The sequence below is a fragment of the Notechis scutatus genome, chromosome 3 (assembly GCF_049901735.1).
Source record: "Notechis scutatus isolate UNSWTSFEM ecotype Mainland chromosome 3, rNotScu1.2, whole genome shotgun sequence".
Lineage (NCBI taxonomy): Eukaryota > Metazoa > Chordata > Lepidosauria > Squamata > Elapidae > Notechis > Notechis scutatus.
The window spans coordinates 203,928,406-203,950,426 of record NC_142011.1 but is presented as its reverse complement, the minus strand read 5'-3'; the positions used below and the strand labels follow the sequence as shown (position 1 = coordinate 203,950,426).

The window sequence follows — 22,021 nt, the reverse complement described above, 5'->3', positions numbered from 1 at the left end:
CCGAAGACGGCGTAATTCAAGGTTTTCTAGTTCTAGAATTTCAAGTCTGGTGGCATAAGGTATTCTACAACGAGTAGAGGAGTGGAGAACTCTTCTTGTGAAATATTTCTGGACTTTCTCAATTGTGCTAATATCAGATACGTAATGTGGGTTCCAGACTGATGAACTGTATTCGAGTATTGGTCTAGCAAATGTTTTGTATGCTCTGGTTAGTAGTGTGATATTACCAGAGAAAAAGCTACGTAGGATTAGGTTAACAACTCTTAATGCCTTTTTGGCTATGTAGTTGCAGTGGGCTCTAGCACTTAGATCATTAGAGGTGAGTATTCCAAGGTCCTTTACAGAGCTTGGGTCATCAACAAGATCTTGACTATTCAGCTTGTATTTTATTTTCTGATATTTTTTGCCAATATGTAAGACAGAGCATTTATTTGTTGAGATTTGAAGTTGCCATTTGTTTGACCATTCTGATACATAGTCAAGATCTTTTTGTAGGGTAGCAGTATTGTCTGTGGTATTGAACAGCTTTACATCATCAGCGAAAAGAACGCAATTGCTCTTAATATGATCACAGAGGTCATTTATGTAGAGTATGAAGAGAGTTGGTCCTAGAACACTGCCTTGGGGGACACCACTATTGACAGGTACAGAATTTGATAGGACGCTCCCAATTTTGACCATTTGTTGTCTGTTTGCCAGGAATGCTTCTATCCAGTTATTCAGTTGTCCAGAGATACCATAGGATTTTATTTTTAGGAGTAGTTTGTCGTGTACCACTGAATCAAAGGCTTTACAGAAGTCTATGTAGATTGCCTCTATTGCTTTGCCCTGGTCGAGTTGTGTCGTCCATATGTTTTTGCAGTGTAAGAGTTGCAGATTACAGGATAGTTTTTTTCTGAAACCAAATTGTTTATTGGAGAGTAGGTTGTTTGTCTCTAAGTGGAGGATGATGGATTGGTTAATAATTGATTCCATGACTTTACAGGTGACGCAGCATAAGGAGATTGGCCTGTAATTTTCAACTAGGCTTGGGTCTCCCTTTTTGAAGATGGGGATGACTGTGGCTTGTGACCATAGGTTAGGCAAGGAGCTGGTCCTGAAAGATATTTCAAAGATTATGCTTAGAGGTTTGGCTATGGCAGTGGATAGCTTTTTTAAGAAGTAGGCACATATTCCATCCGGTCCAATAGATAGAGATGGTTTTAGATTGCGTAGTGCTTTTCAACATTGTCTTCTGTAAAATCGATATGTATTAGATCATTGTTGTTATCTGTGGTACGGCTAGGAAATACTGGGCATGATCCATTGCTGTTTACAAATACTGAGCCGAAGAATGTGTTAAAGATGTTGGCTTTAATGGTGTCGTCGTTGCAGTCTTTACCATCAGGTCCTATCAAGGGTGGGATAGACGTTGAGTCTTTTAGTTTGTTGTTTACAAAATTGTAAAAAGCACGGGTGGAATTGGTGCTTAGAAGGTTTTCCTCTTGTTTAATGTGATAATTGATGCATTCGGTCTTTATCTGGTGGCATAAATTTTTGTATCGGCTTTTGAAATTGGCAACGTGACCAGATTTGTTTTTCCGCCAGAGTGATCTCTTTTTGGATTGAAATTTCCTTATTGTTATGGGTAATCTGCTTTTTTGTTTTGTTTTGGGAGTTGTTGTTGGTACATATAGTTTGATGACTCTTTTGACTTCAAGTAAAAATATGTTGTAATGGTCTTCAACAGTATTGCATCCAGTGAATAGAGATTGCCAATCAAGGGATGAGAGATCGTTGTCTATAAGATCATAGTTGCCTTTTTGAAGTTACAATTGGGGATTACATCATTGTGGTGATTTTTGTGTGGGCGTATGTTGAGACAAAAGTCAATCATATTGTGGTCACTGCTGGAAAAGGGTTCTTTAGTTTGTATTCTGTAAATTAAATTCAAACTATTGCAGAAGATGAGATCGAGGCAGTTGTTTAGTCTAGTGTTGTTGGTTACTAGTTGTTCCAGTCCCAGATTTGTAATAGCATTGTAGAAGGTTGTGTGTATGATTTCAGTTGTACAATCATTTAGGGTCCAGTCAATATGAGGTAGATTGAAATCACCAAGAAAGATAAAAGGGTATGGGCAGGATGCAGCCCATGTTAGTAATGTATTTAGCTTGTTTACATGTTCGATGTCATAATCAGGTGCTCTGTAACATAGTAAGAATCGAATTGTGATATTTAAGGATAGTTCACAGATGATGGTCTCAGGAAGAGCAAGCTCCTGGGTAACTTGGATATTTTTTAGATGTAAGGACTTTTTATAGAAGATAGCAACACCACCTCCTCTACAAATTTCACGATCTGATCGGTAAACATGATAGTCTCTTACTGTGGTAATGGAGTCAGGGAGAGATGCATTGAGCCATGTTTCACAGACAAATATAATGTCGAATTTAGCCATATTTAGTAGGAGGAAAAATTCAGGTATTTTATTCACGAGGCTTCTTGCATTGAGTAGTTTGCATTTAAGGCCAGCAGTAGTTGGAATTGAGGTAGTTAGGGGTGTGCATGCCTAGTCTTGGGTGATGGTGGATCAGTTGAGGTAGGGTTGTGGTTGAGGGTTAAAGCTGAGTTGCGGGTTGTGTGGCTTACTTTTGATACAGTCAGCATGGTAGTCAATGTACAGGTCCTTCTCTCCATTGTCTAGATGTTTTTTGAGTTCAGTGCGGAGTACACGGGAGCGGGCACATTGCTGTATGGTTAGGTCAGGGCGACAACGGAGATTCTTATGGTTGGTGTTGGTTTTGGCGAGTGAATTTATAGTGTAAATGAATTTACGTTTGCTTGATTCATTTTTGCAAATGACCCTGCACAAGCGTGGGGCCACAGAGCCGTCTCTGTTTTTGAGCTCTCGGCTGTTCCAGTATTTAAGGCATTCCCACAAAGAAGAGGGGGTCAATCTATTTTCCAAAGCACCTGAAGGCAAGACAAGAAGCAATGGATGGAAACTTATCAAAGAGAGAATCAACCTCGAGCTAAAGAGAAACTTCCTAACAGTGAGAACAATTAACCAGTGGAACAGCTTGCCACCAGAAGTTGTAGCTACTTCAACCCCGGAGGCTTTAAAGAAGAAATTAGACCACCATTTGTCTGAAATGCTTTGGGGTCTCCTGCTAGAGCAGGAAGACCTCCAAGGTCCCTTCCAACTGTTTTATTCTGTATTCCACTGCTAAAAACGATGGAGTTCTTGATACTCTCTGAACTTGATTGTTTTCTTGCAGACATTTCATTACCTAACTAGACAATATCATCAGTGCATCTTTACCTAGTTGAGTAATGAAATAACCCAGCTGAGAGAGCACCAAGGCCTCCACAGTTCAGCTCTGAGCTAGAAATATTTTCTCCTACTGCTAAAACTCCAGCACCCTTTTTGGTGGTTGTTTAGGCTGAATTGGCTGATTGATCAGTGGATTCATTTTAGGCTTGTTTGTTGCTCCAAATGTTGACTGACTCTGAATGTAAGTGTGTATGTTGTGGCCATTGTCTCTTTCTCTTTGAGTGACCCTTTTCAACCTTGTCTCTTTGCTGTCATCTGTCTGTTTTTCTGATGAGCATTGAATTATGTCAATGAGATTTACATACATCCTCTTTGTGGCAAGGTGGGGTGAGAATAACTCTTCATCATGCAGCATCCATGCTTCTTCAGAGGAAGGCTGGTCTTAGAGCAACCTTCTATTCTTCTGAATAAAGAGACAGCCAAAAGATATCAACTTTATGAAAGAAAAGCCAGAGGATTCTGTGGTCTATGGAGACCCTCAGTCATCCTGGTCATGGTTATCCCAAAGTTGCTTTTTCAAGAGGCACCTGGACTTTCTGGTTTTTTTCTGAAGATGTTTTGCTTCTCATCCAAGAAGCTTCTTCAGCTCTTCAGCACTGGATTCTGTTGTTTATTTCAGATGAACAGAATGACAGAATTAGAAGGGGACCCTGGAGGTGTTCTAGTCCAGCCCCCAGGATGATGAAGGAGGTTCAAATGAAGTTCAGTGTCTTTATCCTCATCTGTTGGTACAGTTCACTGCCTAGCATCAAGGGAAGGTTGGCTGCTTTTATAATTTTAATTAGTTCAATTTTAGTTTACAGTGTGCAAAACATACTTGTGTTTTGCTCATATCATGCACTTTGTAGTCTTCCCAAGAATAACATGTGTTCCTACCTCAGGGATTTTTAAGCAAGCTATTTATAGGTTTCTTTAAAGGGAGATTTGGAGTTTGTAACTGGTGGTGCCTTATTGTCCTGAAGTTAAAAATGTTTTCAAGTTCACTTTGATCCTTAATGATTGCCTGAAGACAACTGCACAGTTTTCTTGGTGGTAATAAAGAAATTATTTGTTATTCTCTTCTGGGGAGATTTTGTCCCTGCTCACTGTAAAGTGCAGTCCTAATATTTCCAAACTACTAAACAGATCTGATCTTACTTAGCTTCTCAGCATGGAGAAAGTCAGCCAGCTGTTGGCATCTTCTACAGTCTCCTCTCCAGTAGTAAGTTTCACAATTAATTTTTATTTCAGAGTCATACAGTTCGAAAAATTGGAACTTGGTGATCATCCAATCTCCCTTGCCATTCAGTGAAAAATGAAAACAACGTTTGATTTATTTGCCGTCAATTGTCCACTGCTTCAAGCATACCCTGGCAGAAAAGCAGCTTGTAAATAATGTTGGAGAAAATGTATCTCTATGGTCACTAAGAGTTGACAATAATGTGATAGCACATAATCAATAAAAGAAAATAATAGGAAGTTTTACAAATGAAATATATATTCCAAACCGCATTTCCTTTGTCCTGAAATTCACTTTTAGACAAGATTTGGTGGAAAATCAGCTCAGCTACAGGATAGAAAGAGAAAATCTGGAGGCTGGGACAGTCAAACTTCGTGTGGTTACCAGAAACTGCTTTTTAGAGAACTTTTTGAAGGAAGTTCTTTGATTTGAGTCAAAAATATTTCTGTGAATTGAATTGGTATCCTTCAGTCTCAAGAGACTATGGTATATGCTCTGAAAAGAGGTCTTAAAACAGTATCTAGTGTGGTTAAAAAGCCCCCCCCCCCAAAAAAAAGGCCAATTCCAGAGTGGCAATCCTTTCCACAGTCTGTCCCCTGTCCAGTCGCCAGATTTTTCTGGACTGCCTCTTTGCCTCAGCCTGATGAACAAGTGTCTCTTCTTCGAATTGGAGAAGGCCATGATGCATCTTTTGCCTCCAAGCTGAACGATCAGAGGTCCAGGTTTCCCAGCTGTTGATGTCCATTCCCAAGGCCTTCAGATCCCTCTTGCAGATATCCTTATATCACAGCTGTGGTCTCCCTTCTAGGGCACTTTCTGTATTGCATTGACCAAAGCAAATCATACTTGTCCCAAAGGTATTTGAACACAAATCCTGGAACACAACTCTGAATTTGCCTCTGAGAAGAAGAGATCCCACAAACTTCCTTCTCAAGCCAGATGATCCTGACTCATCCTTGATTCTCTGGATTGCAATTTTCATTCTAAGTTTTGGAGCGCTTCCCTTTAGCTTTCCCAAAGGTGTTTTTTTCAAGAGGCAACTTGGATTTTCTGGTTTTTCTTTGAGGACATTTCACTTCTCATCCGAGATGCTTCTTCAGAGCTTACTGGATGAGAAGCGACATGTCTTCAAAGAAAAACCAGAAAATCCAGTTGCCTCTTCATAAAACATCTTTGGGACAAACATGACCTGGATGGCTGAGAATCTCCATAGACAAATCATATTTGGTTATAATTTCTTGGGGGAAAATATGTTGTAAGCTTCCCAGAGTCATTGGACACAGATGAGCAGCAAATAAATTTCATAAATAAATAAACTTGAAATACCATAACTAAGCCTCCACTGGCATGTGGAAACAGCTACTGTGTTGGCTCAGCGGTGGCTAGTAGAGTAGGACAGTGAGGAGGTTGGGAAGGAACCTGGGCCAGTCCTGGAGGCTGAGGAAGACTTGGACGAGGACTCTGCGTCAGAGGCAGAGATTGTGCCAGGACAGGCTGGCAGTTATCAGCTGCCTTTGGAGTCAGACAGCAGTGAGGCAGGGGCGTTGCTGGAGCCGATTTCCAGCCTACACATGTACAGAGGTCAGAACAGCTACCTGATTATCAGAGAAGCGTAACAAAGGGGGCTGGAGGTTATAATATACAATGAACGGTTTTAGGAACTGTGTATCTAGTCTAATGAAGAGAAGGATCGGGGCAATATGATAACAGTCTTACAATATTTGAGAGATTGTCTCAGATGGGGCTCAACCTATTCTCCAAGGCATCCTCAGGTGGGGCTCCACCTATTCTCCAAGGCATCAAAGGGCAGGAAAAGAAGTAACAGATGGAAACTTATTCAAGGAGAGAATCAATCCAGAATTAAGGGAGAAATTTCCTGAAAGCGAGAACAATTAATCAATGGAATGGCTTACTTCCAGAATCTATGGTGCTCCATTGCTGGAAGTTTTCTTTAGAAGAGATTGGACAGCCATTTGTACAGAATCATATAGGGCAGTGGTCTCTAATTTTTCCAGCTCTGCAGACTGGCAGTGGTGGCAACAGTGGCAATGGGGATGATTTTGCACACACACACACACATGCTGCTTGCAGAAATGCAGCTTCACATGCTCCTGGACTCACTTGCTGCTTGTGCGGCCCTGTTCCAAATGGGCAGTGGCCCAGCACCAGTCTGTGGACTGGAAGTTGGGGGCTCCTGGTATAGGGTTTCCTGTCCAGGGACTTGACCTCCAAGACCTCCAAGGTTCCTTCCAATTCTATTATCCTGTAAGAGCCATAGTGGTGCAGTGGTTAGAATGCAGTACGTCAGGCTACTTCTGCTGACTGCTGGCTGCCTGAAATTTGGCAGTTCGAGTCTCACCAGGCTCAAGGTTGATTCAGCCTTCCATCCTCCAGAGGTCGGTAAAATGAGGACCCAGATTGTTGGGGGCAAGAGGCTAACTCTGTAAACCGCTTAGAGAGGGCTGTACAGCACTGTGAAGCGGTATATAAGTCTAAGTGCTACTGCTATTCTGCTCTGGATGAAGACTCATTTTCCAGACAGGCAAGAGAATTCAGAATTCAGGAGTACAATACCTCATGAACAGAAGCTTCCTAACTTCATTTAGCTGTTGTTGAGAAAATCAATGTGGCAGATTTTGGGTTCAGAAGTCTCCATTGTGTATTTTGAGGATAGCTGGCTGATGTTCGACTACATATCAATAGTTTCTGGTAGCACAGCCAGACTGTCTGGAAAGTACCAGAGTTAAAGTTTGCAACATCTACAAGCACTATGTTACGTGCCAACTCTACCTTGGTGTTGTGGCCCCCCCAACTGCCAGCAGAACTGGCTGCAGACTCAGATGATGAGGAGGTTGGGGAAGAACGCGGGCATGTTCTGGAGCTTGGGGAAGGCTCTGATGGATGCTCAGCATCAGACACAGAGATAGAGCCAGGGTCACCTGGCATTTCCTAGCCAGAGAGGCAGCTGCCTGTGGAGTCAGAGTTGAGTGAGGAGGAGGAACAGCTGGGGCCTGTTCCAGATGCGCATATGCACAGAGCAGATAGAAGAGGTGAACAATGACACTGGACAATGAGCTGGCTGGGGATGCTTTTTTTTTTTTTGTAAATGTTATTTGAGTTTTCACAAAGAGAAAAAAAATACAAATAAAACATATTTTTTGAAAGTAGCGTAATCCCAGGTTACATTTCTTCGTACAGACACAAATTCAGGTTCATGCTCATTTTTATATTCTATTCCATTTCTTATTACTATTTTACATTTTCTGCATAGCTTCTCCCTTCTTTTAATTTTCTCAATTTTATTTTAATTATCTCATCTCAGTTCAAATCATTGTATTTATATTTTTTGTCTGTCCTGTTTCAATTGTCTATTATCTTTTCTCATTAAACAGAATTTCTCCTGTAGTTACTGATTGGAGTATGACGCCTTTATATCTTTTCCCTAAAGTTGTAACATTCAATATAATACATAACTTCCATTCGGATTCTGCTTGGTACATTCTTAAAATACACACTGTATTCTTAAAAAAAGAAAAAATTATAAATGTATAATATAATTAAAACAACATCCCATTCCAATTCAATTCTATCATTAATATTAATATTCATTAAAGTCTTAACATCTTTAACATTACTTTTAAATTAAATATCATACTTCTATGGGAACAATTATAAGCTTTCCATAGTTAATCCCCCTTCACTTATATTTTATAAAACATTAACTAATTAAAATGTTCCTGTTCCTTCTGAATTCAATTTTCTCATTTATTTTATTTCACTTATTTTATTCACAAACATTTCACTAAATTACACTAACTATTTTATCCCTCATTTTAATCATACGTTGTTTCCAATTTTCTAAATTTATTTATATTACTAATATAACAATACAATCTTATGTACCTTTACAGAATCCCTTTTTCAGTTAGATTTTCACCCATTATCTCTAAATAGGTCCTGTTTCTCTATATCTTGTTCCAGTCCTTTGTAACTTCTTTTCCTTTCCTTCTTCCCTCTCTTCTTCTCTCTCCCCTTTTTATCCCCTTGTCTCTCTACCTCTATTTCTCTCTTCTGTATTCCCCTTTTCTGTTGCTTTCCAGTATTATACTTTTTTTTCCGAATTATTTTTCTTTTCTTTGGTTGTTTTTTTGTCTTAAATTCTCCATTCTCTTTCCCCCTTTTCCTTTTTCTTCCCCACATAAAATTGCTTGTTCATTAAAGATGGCTTCTTCTTTGTCCCAGTCTTCTTGTTTTGCAGTCTTTTCTTGTTGTTTCTCATAGTTCCAAATCTCCATTTCTAAGAATTGAAAAATGAAGCCAAAAGAACCCTTCCCTTCTTGTGCATCTTCTTTGTACTTTTTAAGTTCCATTTTCAATTCATCCAGAAGTGGTGCCATTGTATAAATTTTTAAACAACCACCCGATTGATTTTAGTCATTCAAATATAATAATCAAGAATCCAAAGATCACCAAATAATCCAAATACACGCAAGCTGTTTCTTTTTTGCTCTTTTTTTCACTTTCTCTTCCTGGGGTTACTATTTAGTTGCAAAGTTTCAGTTAAAATGTATCTTTTAGAAGTCTTGTTGAAGTTTTACTGTAAATTCTTTTTAATTCCAGGCAGTCTCCTCCCTCTTCCAGATCCTGCCCTTATTCTTTTCTCTCCTTCCTGCTTATGAAAAAGAAAATTTTTAATGTCCAGAAATCTTTATTATCCCTTTGGCATTTTGTTTTATTTTCAGCTTAATTGCCTATTGATGTCAAAGCGGATTTTTCCAATTTCTTATTTAAGTCTCTTAGTTGTCAGTATAGGGAAGGAGAGAGAAGAAAAAAAAAGCCAAACCTTTCCCTTTTCACTTTCCTTCGCTGCTTCCGACTCTTCTTTGGGAGCGATGTTATTTTTTGTAAGTTTAAATTCCAGGATACCTTAGTTGTTGCTTTTACAATTTAATCCGGTCAGCCAAAACTTTCACTTCTTATCTTCCTCCTGCACATTCTTTTCTGGTTGAGTTCTCCTTTGTGGTGGCCATTTCTGACCACCGCTGCAACCGCCTTCAGGAAAGGGAGTAATGGCCAGCTGAGGAGGAGAGATGCAACTCTCCTCAACCCTGCTGGCGGTCTCCCCCCCTTCACCACCTCTACGGGGTGGCTTAGCCCCGAAACCAGCTGGCTCGGGGCGTTCCAGCGGCGAGCCCAGACAGAAACCGTGCACGATCACGGATTTCTGTCTGTTGCCGAAGCCCTTCAAACCGGAAGTCCTGGCTGGGGATGCTGAATGGCCCCTCCCTGGCTTAGGAATAAATAGGGTGTGGTTTAGTTGTCGCAGACAACCGTTCACATTTCTGGAAAGTTTGCTCCTTGTGTGTTTCATGCGAGAAAGACTGCCTTGCCAGAGCTGAGGTCTGTCTTTTTCTCTGTTTGAACTGACTTAATTTGCAGCCTCCCAGCTGGGAGGTCACGGCCTTGCATTTATCATAACAAGCTGATAAGGACTATTGTTTTGGTTAACTTCTTGCAGGACTCTTGCCTGGACTTTCTTTTGGTGAATGCAGTTAATTCCCAATGTGTAAATAAAGGGGGGTTTTCTTTGCAGGGAATCTGTTTCTTGCTTGTGTGAGGGCTGGGTCAGAACACTTGGGGCAGAATGATGTTGCATAGAGAAGGGGGGCTGACACTGAGAAGTCCCTTGTTCATGATCACACAAGAGATACTGTCATGCCCTTGTTGAAGTCTGAATCCGAGAAGGAAGATGAACAGCTGACAGGGAGTGGGAGTGTGCCTCCGTTGGCTGTGGAGGAAACTGGGGAAGGCAAAGTTCAGCTGGGCAGAGCAGGGAAGAGGTAGAACAAGGGAGAGGGAGTTCAGAGAAAGACCCAGGCCCACCCCCTCTTCATCCTAGGGCATGCAGGGAGGAACGGAAAAGAGAGCAACGTGGGTTGTGTGGCTTATAGGGGAGGAAAGGGGCCGTATTCCCTTTGTTAGCCACACTTGAGAAGAGAATTTTAAAAAAGATGCATGCTGAGTGTGGCATCTGCTGGGAACAAAGTTGAGTTTATCTTGTGTTGACTTTGGTTCAATCCAACCGTGTTGAATTATTGCTGTTCCTTCACATCTGGAATTCCTTCTCTTGCCCTGCCAGACCAATTACCTCATCTTGCCTTGATTGGACTTATAGTTTCAGTTTTTGTTGACAGTGTTTTGGACTTGATTCTCTGCAGCCAATGGCTGTTCCTGGAAGTGTTTTTCTTTAGCCCAGGACATTGGGAGCAAAGTTGGAGCTAATAAAGGGACTCCTACTGACTATCTGACTGTGTTGCCTTTGTGCCACGCCCCAGATCATCACAGGTACATCCCTAATCAATGGGACCTATAACATACCATGCCTTCCAGTCCGGGTAGGCCAGATAGATGGGGATGAGATGGCCTTTCAAATAGCCTGGCCCCAAGCCATGTAGGGATTTAAAGGTGGTAATCAGCATCTTGAACGGTATCTGGAATCAGATTGGCAGCCAGTGCAGCTCCCACAACAGACAACAAAAACCTCTCTATTAGCTGTAACAGATGATCAGATATCTCCTGAAAACTTTTCGCCGTCTAAAATTAGGACAGCTAAATGCAGCAGGAGACAATGGGAGACCCTTAAGAAGATAAGATAACCTTTATTGTCACTTTTTCCTGGCTCACATTAAAAAATGAAATTCTGATGTCCGTTCTCCAAATAATATATATGGGAGGAGGCTTCATGGTATCTGAAGTAGAACAACTAGGTCCTGTAATAGTATCAACCTTGTTAACTCTCAAGACTCTTTTTTTTTCCATTATGTATTCTAAATGGTCTAATTCTGGATTACAGGATGAAAAACAATATTAAGCATTTTTTTCTGATGCAGAATCTTTTCAGGTAGCAGATGAGTGACATACATTCTATCTAAAAATGCTTTGTATAGGAAATTAATTGGGGAGGATTTGATGTGGTTGAAGCCAACCCTGGGAAACTGTGCATGGAGTAACTGATGAGTTGTAAAAGGTTCATTTCAGGTAATGAGGAATCTTGCTTCTTTGAGAAAAGTGTCACTTAGAAGGAGTGGCCCTAACAATCAATTCAAGGCTGGACAACTTCCTGTGGCCATGATGGCAGCTTTATTTTGGAGTGTTTCCCCCCCCCCACCAGTTCCGTGGACCACAGTACACATAAGGTATCTGGTAGTAGCCAAAATGACATCACCTATACAGGTAGACCTCAACTTAACAATGCAACCAGAATTTTCATCTCTTAGTGATGCGATCATAAATTGAGGGTATGCAAGAGGTAAGAGATCCTTGGTGTTTTCTGAGTTTTGTTGGCCCAAAGGTGCTTTTTCCAAAAGACGATTGGACCTTCTTGGGTTTTTCTTTGAAAACATTTTGCTTCTCATCCCAGAAGCTTCTTCAGTTCTTCTTGGATGAGAAGCAAAACAGTTTTAAAGAAAATACCAAGAAAGTCCAAGTTGCCCTTTGAAAAAAAGCACTTGGGACCACCATGATCTGGATGATTTGACTTTAGACCTGAAGAAGCTGCTTGGGTGAGAAGCAAAACACTTTCAAAGGGAAAACAACCAAGAAAGTCCAGTTGCCTTTTGGAGAAAAAGAACACGTTTGGAACAAGAGAATAAACCATCTCCCTCCTTCTCCCCCTCCCCCCCCCCAGGCTGTGCCTTTCTTTTCCACCCCACAAAAAGTCCCAAACATTCCTCATATCTCAAGGGCTGTAGTTATCTCATCCTTTGATTGCTCACTGTACCCTTTGACTATTATTAGGTGTTGTATCTTATGATTCTTGATGAATGTATTTTATCTTATCTTTATGTACACTGAGAGCATTTGCACCAAGACAAATTCCTTGTGTGTCCAATCACACTTGGCCAATAAAGAATTCTATTCTATTCTATTCTATTCTATTCTATTCTATTCTATTCTATTCTATTCTATTCTATTCTATTCTACTCTACTCTATTCTACTCTACTCTACCCTACCCTACCCTGTTCTATTCTGTTCTGTTCTGTTCTGTTCTGTTCTGCTCTGTTCTGTTCTGTCCTGTCCGGTCCTATCCTATCCTTCTCACCATCCCTTGGTTGCAATCATCCCTGTCCTTCTCTTCCATCACTTATCCATGTTGTTGTTTTTTGCTTCTCCAGGTTACGGCCACGCTGCCCCCGGGACGAATGCAGGGAAGGCCTTCTGCATGTGCTACGCTGCCCTGGGCATCCCACTCACCCTTGTCATGTTCCAGAGCCTTGGTGAACGCATGAACACCTTTGTCAAGTACCTCTTGCAACGGATGAAAAAGTGTTGCCGGATGAGAAGAACCGAGGTCTCCATGGAGAACATGGTGGCCGTCGGCTTCTTCTCCTGCATCGGTACCCTCTGCATTGGAGCAGCTGCCTTCTCTCATTGTGAGGAGTGGACCTTCTTCCAGGCCTTCTATTACTGTTTCATCACATTGACTACAATCGGGTTTGGAGACTATGTGGCCCTTCAGACGAAAGGAGCCCTTCAGAAGAAGCCGCTCTACGTGGCCTTTAGCTTTATGTACATCCTGGTGGGATTAACTGTCATTGGAGCTTTTCTCAATCTGGTTGTTCTCAGGTTGTTCATGAACATCGAGGAGGAGAGGCGAGAGGCTGAGGAGAGGGCCTCCCTGGCGGGAAACCGGAGCAGCATGGTGGTCCACATTCAAGAAGACTCTCAACATGGCCGCCCGCGGTACAAGGCCGAGGTGACGGATCTTCAGTCCGATTGTTCCTGCATGTGTTACAGGTCCCACGAATACACCAGCCGGGTGGTTTCCCACCAAAATTCCTTCAGCTCCAAGCTGAACCTCCAATACTTTCACTCCATCTCCTACAAGATTGAGGAGATCTCACCAAGCACATTAAAAAACAGCCTGTTCCCCTCCCCCATCAGTTCGATCTCCGCTGGATTGCACAGCTTTACGGACCATCACAGGTTGATGAGACGACGCAAATCTATCTGAAGGCGTTTTCTTTGCAGGGTTCATGGGGGTGGGCAGATGGGTGACGTTTGTTTCCCAAGATTATTAATTTTTAAAATGAAAACAATTTCTCGAGTGAACCAGAGTGAGGCTAACATAAATCCAGGAGAGAGAAAAAGAAAAAACAAATACACATTCAAGGGAAGGACACTACTCCCCTGAAACTCAGCTCTGGCGCACGAAGCATGGACAGACTTATTTTCCAGCAAAAATAATGCCTTACAATTAACCTTCCCTCCACGATCCGAGATTTTGAGGTGATGGGAAGTGGGTATTTCAATTCCAAAGTTACGCACCTGTCAGCTTGACCTAAAAAAAAAAAAAAAAAAAACCAAAACGAAAACCTCTTTCTTCTCCTTCACAAAGCAGGTCATGATATGTGTGAACTGGGGGTGTGTATGTGAGTGTTGAGTGTGTCGGTACGGGTGCACACGCACAATTCCACTACTAGTGCCATGCGACTAACAAAAGTATCTATCGAAGCATCAGGTATATCGATTTGATTTTCTATCTATTCTTCCTCTGGAGAAATGGTTTTTTCTGGCCTGCATTTTTTTTTATCCCAAAGTGGGGTGGGGGGAGGAACAAAAGAAAAGGAAGAAAAATGGAATCGGTAGGAAAGAGCTGCAGGTTTTTTTCCAATTTGTTTTCTTTTTTGCTGAGTCAAGCATGCACCATAAATGGTCCATATACCGAGCGAACCATTGTACGTTCTCTCTTTCTGTTTTGTTTATAATGGCTAGAAATTTCTTAGATCGTATTGACTTTTGGTTTTTTATTTGTCTTTTAAGAACAAGGCAGGAAAGGAAGGTTACTTTTGCTTGCCAGGTCAAATCCTTATGGAAAATATATAAATATATACATATATATATATATTTGAAAAAAAAAATACAAGCATGCATTTTGTAAAAACGGATATGCATTATGAACATACACGAGGAAAACAATGGTTGAACCGTTGCTCGGAAGGACAGGATGGATTTTAAAATGATTTTTTCTTTTAAACTTTCTGTTGGTATGTGTCAAATATCCACCAGGCTTGTCAAGCTCTCGGCGTGTACGTGGTGTGTGATTTAAGGAACGGTCAGAATGAATGGGTATTTATTTATTTATTTATCGATTTAAAGGGTCTTATTTATTTCACTTTTGTGTTAAAAAAAAAACAAAACCATCGGGTTCAGTGTTGACTTTCCTTGGTGTGAGTGTTCCGTGTGTGCCTGGCAGGATGTTTGCGTGTTTGTCGGTGCACGGTTGTACCTGCGTGCACAGGAATTTTATCTGGGAATGCTTGAACAAGAATGGTGCACGGAGGTGGATGAATATTTTTTTATTTCCTCACAAAAGAAGACAGGGTATCCCTTGTTTTAATAAAAATAGAAACAGATATTAATACTAATACTAGTAGGGGAAAAAATGCTGGTTGCTCTCAGGAAGGATTCCCCAATGCTTTGTCCTTTGACTTGCTGAGGATATGCTTGTAGGCCAAGCTTCCTTCCTTCCTTCCTTCCTTCCTTCCTTCCTTCCTTCCTTCCTTCCTTCCTTCCTTCCTTCCTTCCTTCCTTCCTTCCTTCCTTCCTTCCTTCCTTCCTTCCTTCCTCCTGTTGGAAGAAATATCTATCTGGTTCAGTTCGAAGCTGGGAGAAAGGCACAGGAGACAAAATGGAGGCTGGAGGCTGATTGGAAAGAGAGTTTAATGGTGAAGCAGAACCTCCAAGCACATGGCTCTGGGCAGCTGACCACATGGATATACCTTATCCATGTGTTGGGTTTTGAACTTGAGCTTCCTGTTCCTGTGCAAGAACATGTATTCTATTGGCTGTTGTAGGGGTCGTAGCTGGCTCTGTAGGTTGTCTGAGCCAAGCTTGGTTGAAGTTTGGCTGATGCAATGAAGAGGCTTGTTGGGCAATTCCTATGGTGGCTGAGGGCTAACTCTACCTTTGTTCAGACCTTGCTGCAGGGAATTTGCTTATCAATAGAGCTAGCTATGTCTTCTATCTCTTAAGTGCTGACATCTGCTGTGGGCTATTAAGGAAGGTGAGGGCTGTCTCTTTCTGTCTCCAGGAGCATGCTTCTCCATTTCTCATCCAGGGAAATATAATATTCTGCCATTTTAATATTTCTCAAAATATTTCATTCTTCTAGGAGAGGGGATATTCCCTCCCTCCCTCCTTCCCTCCTCCTATTCATATTCCTCCCTCCCTCCTTCCCTCCTCCTATTCATATTCCTTCCTTCCTCCCTTCCCTTCCTCTCTCCTCCTGTCTATCTTCCTTCCTTCTTTTCCTCCTTCCCTCCCTTCCCTGGTACAGTTAATATAGGCAATTGCCAAAACTATTCTGCTTCTAACAATTGATTTTAAATGGAGTTGCTTTAACTAGATGTGCACAACACCAGACTCTCCTTGGAATTTCCTTCACAAAAATATATCTCTCAGGAGACTTAGTCATGATCCTGAGATTCCTCAAACCTAGAGGATTAAACAGGGTGTAGTGAGAAACAAATGAACGTAGAAAGGAGAAACATAATTTGAGTCTTAAATACACCTCCCACAAGACAAGACTTCCCCGCTGTGTCTCTGCAGGAATTCCTATTCTTGTTTAAAGTCTGTCCAACTTTAAATGGGTAATTCAATTGTCTGGACCGGATATAACAGGATCACTCAACCAGTGCAGCCATAAACTAGTTTAAGAGGGATTTCTCTATGGTAGGTCCTCATAACCATAGGTTTGGATGCACTAAGTGCTAATTAGTCTCCCTGAGGCCTGATCACCTAAACACTTATGAATCAGGGCGATGGCAGGTTGTGCTAACCAGAATAAATGCATCCATAAAATTGAATGGTGTAGAACAGGGATGTCAAACTCAAGGACTGGGGCCCAGATCCAACCCGCGGGGTGTTTAGCTCTGGCCCATGGTGCCACTCTGGAAACAGCGAAGGACTGGCCCATGGTGCCTCTGCCAGGTTTATATTCCCTGGAGGGAGGGGCCATTATGTTGCATCCTTACTCCCAAGTTGCCTGTGCTGCTGCAGCTGTTCTCTTCTATGAATCATCCTGTGCTCACGGGGACTTAGCTCAGGCTCCTCAGGAACCTCATCATCACTGCTGCCAGCCCCCACGATCCCTGAAGGTAGCAGTTCAATCCCTGACGGTCCTGGCCCCTCATCCGAGTCCTCGCTCTCCTCCACCGTCCCCACGTGCTGCCAGCGAACCACAACAATTACATTCAAGTCCAGTAATATTATGGACTTTAAAATGTATATTTTAATACTGTTTTGATGTATAAGGCACTGTGGAAAAATCAATCAACATGTTGCTGATTTCAGCAATGTGAAATGCAGCTTCATTTTAGGATGATGAAGAACAGAAATCACTTTTTTTGGCAGCATCATTATTTTTTCTAAAAATAAAATAAAATAAAATACCCACAACCTTGAAAATTAGAGGAGCTAAAACTTCATGAGATTTTGAGAGATACATAAAATTAATTAATGATTGAGTGGGCTGTGAGATTTCTTTTGTTCTTCACTTTTATGATTTGTTCAGTAAATTAAAATTTTAAAAAAATCTTCCAATTCCTCTGAGTGGGATTTGCAAATAATTAAAGTGCAATTAAAGCATACAATAAAGTGGAGGATGGTAGCAGATATGCTAAATTGATTATTGAAGCCGATGCCTCAAATTTGATTAGAAATATTGCTTTAGCCAACAAGTCAAGACTTTGTCTCCAAAGAGCTGATTTATAGCAATCAGAGAAAATGATTTGCAGCACATCCGAAGGAACGATGCAAACTTCGGAATACTGGTAAATGAAACTTTGATTATAACAAACAAAGCCTCTATGATTCTTCGGCAATGAAGAATTAAACCATGATTATTAATCTGTTGAATGATTACAGATAGGTACAGATACAGATTAACAGAGTTGGAAGGGACTTTCTAGGTCAGGGATGTTAAACTCGTGGGCTGCGGGCCAGATGTGTCACGTGCTGGCCACACCCGGTTTAGTGAAGGGGAAAAAAGTTTCAACACATCCTGTGATGCTGCCATGATGACACAAGTTTGACACCTCTGTTGTAGGTCATCTAGTCCAACCCCCCGCTTAAGCAGGAGACCCTGAGGTCAGAGTTGGCTCGCTGTCAAGGTTCCGACCGATGCCCTAATTCAGTGGTGGCTAACCTTTTTGGGCTCCTGTGCCAAAAATTGTGCACACGGTTGCACTCATGTGCCAACACCCAGAAGGCAATGCACCCCCCACATCCCCTACAAATGTGCATGTAATGATTCCCTGCCGCTGCCCCCTTACCTGCACTATGCCTCACAGCTGATTTTCGGCTGGTTTGAGGCCTTTTCACCCTCCCAAAGGCTTGAGGAAGGCTTCTGCAGGCTTTGCAGGCCAAAAAATAGCCCCGTTTCGTCACTTCTGGTATTTTTGGAAAAACAGGAAGTGATGAAACGGGGCTAGTTTTCGGCCTGCAAAGCCTGCAGAAGCCTTCCTCAAGCCTTTGGGAGATCAAAAAAGGCCTCAAAAGATGAAAATCAGCTGTGAGGAGTGTGCATGCCCAGTAAGGTAAGTTTGCCTACAGTTCGCGTGCCGGCATAAGTGGCTCTGTGTGCCACCTGTGGCACGCGTGACATCGGTTTGCCATCATGGCCCGAATTAAATCATGAGCCTCAAGCCAAGCATAAAAAGTAATCCAGTTATTTATTAGGAGTTTTATGTCGGCAAGGACCAAGGGGAGCCAACTCTGATCTCAGTTAATTTATGCTTTGCCTCTGACCCTGTTTCCTCCTCCCCCCCAGATGTGTCATCAGTCACATTCCCCAACAAAGTAATTTCACGGGTTGTAGAAGTCACTCCCTCCAGCCACTGTGTGTTTCTGTAGAGATGAACTTGACGTGTCAGTTGGAATGTGCTTTGTTTTGACTGAGATGCAAGCTTCTTGATGCACCTGCGCAGTTCGCTTTCCCATCCCCCTTGCCTATGGCAACTTGATGCTTCACCATTTCTGACAGATGGCAGTCCAGTCTCTTCTTGCAAGCTTCCAATGATGAAACTCCCACAACTTATGAAGGCAACTTCTGTTCCACTGGTTGATTGTTCTCACTGTCAGAAAATTTCTCCTTATTTCCAGGTTGAACCACTCCCTGATCAGTTTCCATCCATTGTTCCTTGTTCAACCTTCAGGTGCTTTGGAAAATAGCTTGACCCCTTCCTCCTCTCTGTGGCAGCTCCTCAAATATTGGAAGGCTGCTCTCGTGTCTCCCCGGGGTCTTCTCTTCATTAGACTAACCAAGCCTACTTCATGAAACCGTTCATCGTATGTTTTAGCCTCCAGTCCCCTAATCATCCTGATTGTTCACTTTTTCTAGAGTCTCCACAAGATGGTTTCAACAAGACTTTGGGAACTGATGCGGCAAATTGATAGGCTATCCCTATTTTATCCTGAAGGTTGCAGGATGAGTTCTTTGCAACTGCAAGTCAAAATATCAGAGAAACGATGATGAGAAGAATCTTGGTCTTCCTGACAGGGAACTTCAAGTCAAAAAATGGAGTAATGTTGAAAGGGCAAATCATTTCAAGTGGCCCAAGGCAAGAATCCTATTGATTCCTTTGCAATATAAGTAGTTCTTACAAAACATTTGTTCAGGGATCATTCAAATTTACAAGGCTGGTAAAAAAAAATATGGGGACATAGGACCATTTTTCACACTTCCAACCCTTGTAGCAGTGGCCATGGTCACATGATCAAAATTCAGATGCTTGTCAACCAGCTCATATTTATGATGGTCACAGTGTCCTGGGGTCATGTGACAATGGGGCAGCCAGATTCATTTAACAACTGGGTTCCTAACTTAACAGCTGTGACAATTCACTTAACTGACAAGGTTAAAGTTGTAACAAGGGACAATTGTCTTATTTAGCAATGGGGATTTTGGACTCACTGGTGGTTGTAAGTCAAGGATGTGACCCTGAAAATAGTTTTTTTTTAAGAGGATAGATAGATAGATAGATAGATAGATAGATAGATAGATAGATAGATAGATAGATAGATAGACTGTCAGGCAGGCAGGCTGGCAGGCAGGCAGGCAGGCAGGCAGGCAGGTAAGTAGAATATAAATTGACAGCAAACAGCACTGTTTACTAGCATTGATATTGTTACCTAGTTAGGGTAATGAAACATCTGCAAGAAAACAAACAAGTTCAGAGACCAACAAGCCCTACCCCCGAGAGAAGATAGATAGATAGATAGATAGATAGATAGATAGATAGATAGATAGATAGATAGATAGATAGATAGATAGCGTAGTGGTTAGAATGCAGTACTGCAGGCTACTTTTGCTGCCTGCCGGCTGCCTGCAATTTGACAGTTTGAATCTCACCAGGCTCAAGGTTGACTCAGCCTTTTATCCTTATATTGGGGGCAATACGCTGACTCTGAAAACCACTTAGAGATGTCTGTAAAGCATTGTGAAGCAATATATTAGTCTAAATGCTATTGCTATTGATAGATAGATAGATAGATAGATAGATAGATAGATAGATAGATGAGATAGAGATAGCTAGATGAGATAGAGATAGATAGATAGATAGATAGATAGATAGATAGATAGATAGATAGATAGATAGATAGATAGATAGATAGATGAGATAGATAGATAGATGAAATAGACATAGATGAGATAGATGAGACACAGAGGCAGCCAGATAGACAGACAGACGTTCCCAAAGAGCAGGGGCCACAGCAGAAAAGGCCCTTTTCCTGGACCCCAGGAGAATTCCTTGACTGACAAGGTCCACACCATGTCTTCTCTGCTAGTCCCAATGGGTCGAGTCCCATTGTCTCCTCAGGCCAGTCCCAATGGGGTGAGATGGTTACATACAGTGTGAATTTGGCCACCCCATTCAGCCAAGATGTAATTACTTGGATTTGAGCAGATTAACTTGTCCAATTGACAAATTGTATGGAATGCTGGAGGTTCAAATCTGGCCCCCATCTATTCCATGCTAGCATTCAGTTGTTTTTGCAAAAATACTCATGGAATTTCTTTTTCAATTCATCTCTCATTCAGGGTTTCACCACAACCCCTCTCTCCTCCTCTTTGGCTGGTGATAAATGGATATTCTGATTAACAAGATCTAATCCCAGGGCATTCTGTTTTTACTTAATTGCCTTGTCAACCTTTTCCTACCTTGGTTGTTCATCGTGAGAGGCCCAAACCTATATGCCAACACCTACACACTGTGGTGTTTTTTAAAAAAAAAATTAGAAAAGAGAATCCAAACAAAGATGAATGGTGCAGTCCCCTCGGTAATTAATATTCAGCATTGCAATCCCTCTCCTGTCTCGGCTCTGTTTGAGGAAGCAGAATTCATCCCAGGAGTCAGATGGGATTTAGCACTGCTGCTTTTTTCTGACTGGATTGAATGGTTCCGGTAACTAAAAATAAACGCCGAGATGTATTTCCACCCCCTCTCTTTCCTGCACCTCTGTTCCTGCTCATCTGGAGGCGCGGATAAATGTGGCTGCAGAAGAGGTGGTTGGAGTTACGTCTATCAAGATCACAATGTTGCAGCTGCGGGGAGGCCAAAGTTCCAGTATCTGAGGGGTCGCCACAAAGAAGAGGGAGTCCAGCTATTCTCCAAAGCACCTGAAGGCAGGACAAGAAGCAACGGATGGAAACTAATCAAGGAGAGAAGCAACCTAGGCCCGGGGTGGGTGTGGTCAGCGTAGGTGTGGTCAGTGTAGGCGTGGCCAGCTCAACATCACTTGTGTCAGGGGTGCCTGTGGCGGCCCATGCTCTGCCAACAAAAACGGGCTCGCGAGCTCCATTTTCAGTTGTGACAGCCTCCTGCAAAGCCTCTGTCAGCGACTTTCCTTTTTTTGGGTCCTTTCCACGACTCCATTTTCACTGGCAGAAGGCACCACGGGCCAGTCCCTTCATCCTTTACTGTTTCCAGGGCTTCCCTTTGGGCCAGATCTAATCACCCCATGGACCGGATCCATCCCCCGGGCCTTGAGTTTGACACGTTTTAAGGCACTACATGACTTCCTGTTGCTTCTGACCCAACAGATGAACCCAATAAATCTACTGAAATTTATTGACTGGATTAAAATTATTCAGCGGGCCCCTAAATACTGGTTTGCCATTATCTCTTTACGATCCTCTTGCCTCAGCTGTTCTATCCAGAAGAAGCAGGGATAAAATGATCTTCCAACATTGACCCAATGAAAGATGACGAAGTTTGTGGCTAGCTTGAGTTCGAAATGAATGCAGAAAGGGCCTCCTTCCTGAATGAAAGGTGTAACCTCCATTCTGGAGCTTGTAGACACCATCCACACGAGTTCATGTGGGTGTGCGTCCATGAGTGTGTGTACTTGTGTATATGAGGATGCTGCTTCTGTTGGAACTTTGATGGCCTAGTGTGTGAAGAGCTTAAGTAGGTTGCCACAGGAA

At 42.1% G+C, this 22,021-nt stretch overlaps 1 protein-coding gene across 1 annotated transcript in view; it reads left to right on the top strand.

Annotated features, from left to right (window-relative positions):
* KCNK9 (potassium two pore domain channel subfamily K member 9) overlaps positions 1 to 13,854 on the top strand; it is a 123,530-nt gene extending 109,676 nt beyond the window's left edge. The window contains exon 2 of the mRNA XM_026683816.2: positions 12,708 to 13,854. Coding sequence (XP_026539601.1) covers positions 12,708 to 13,546 — 839 coding nt within the window. The 3' untranslated portion in view covers positions 13,547 to 13,854. The remainder of the gene's footprint in view (positions 1 to 12,707) is intronic.
* Positions 13,855 to 22,021: the final 8,167 nt, after the last annotated feature.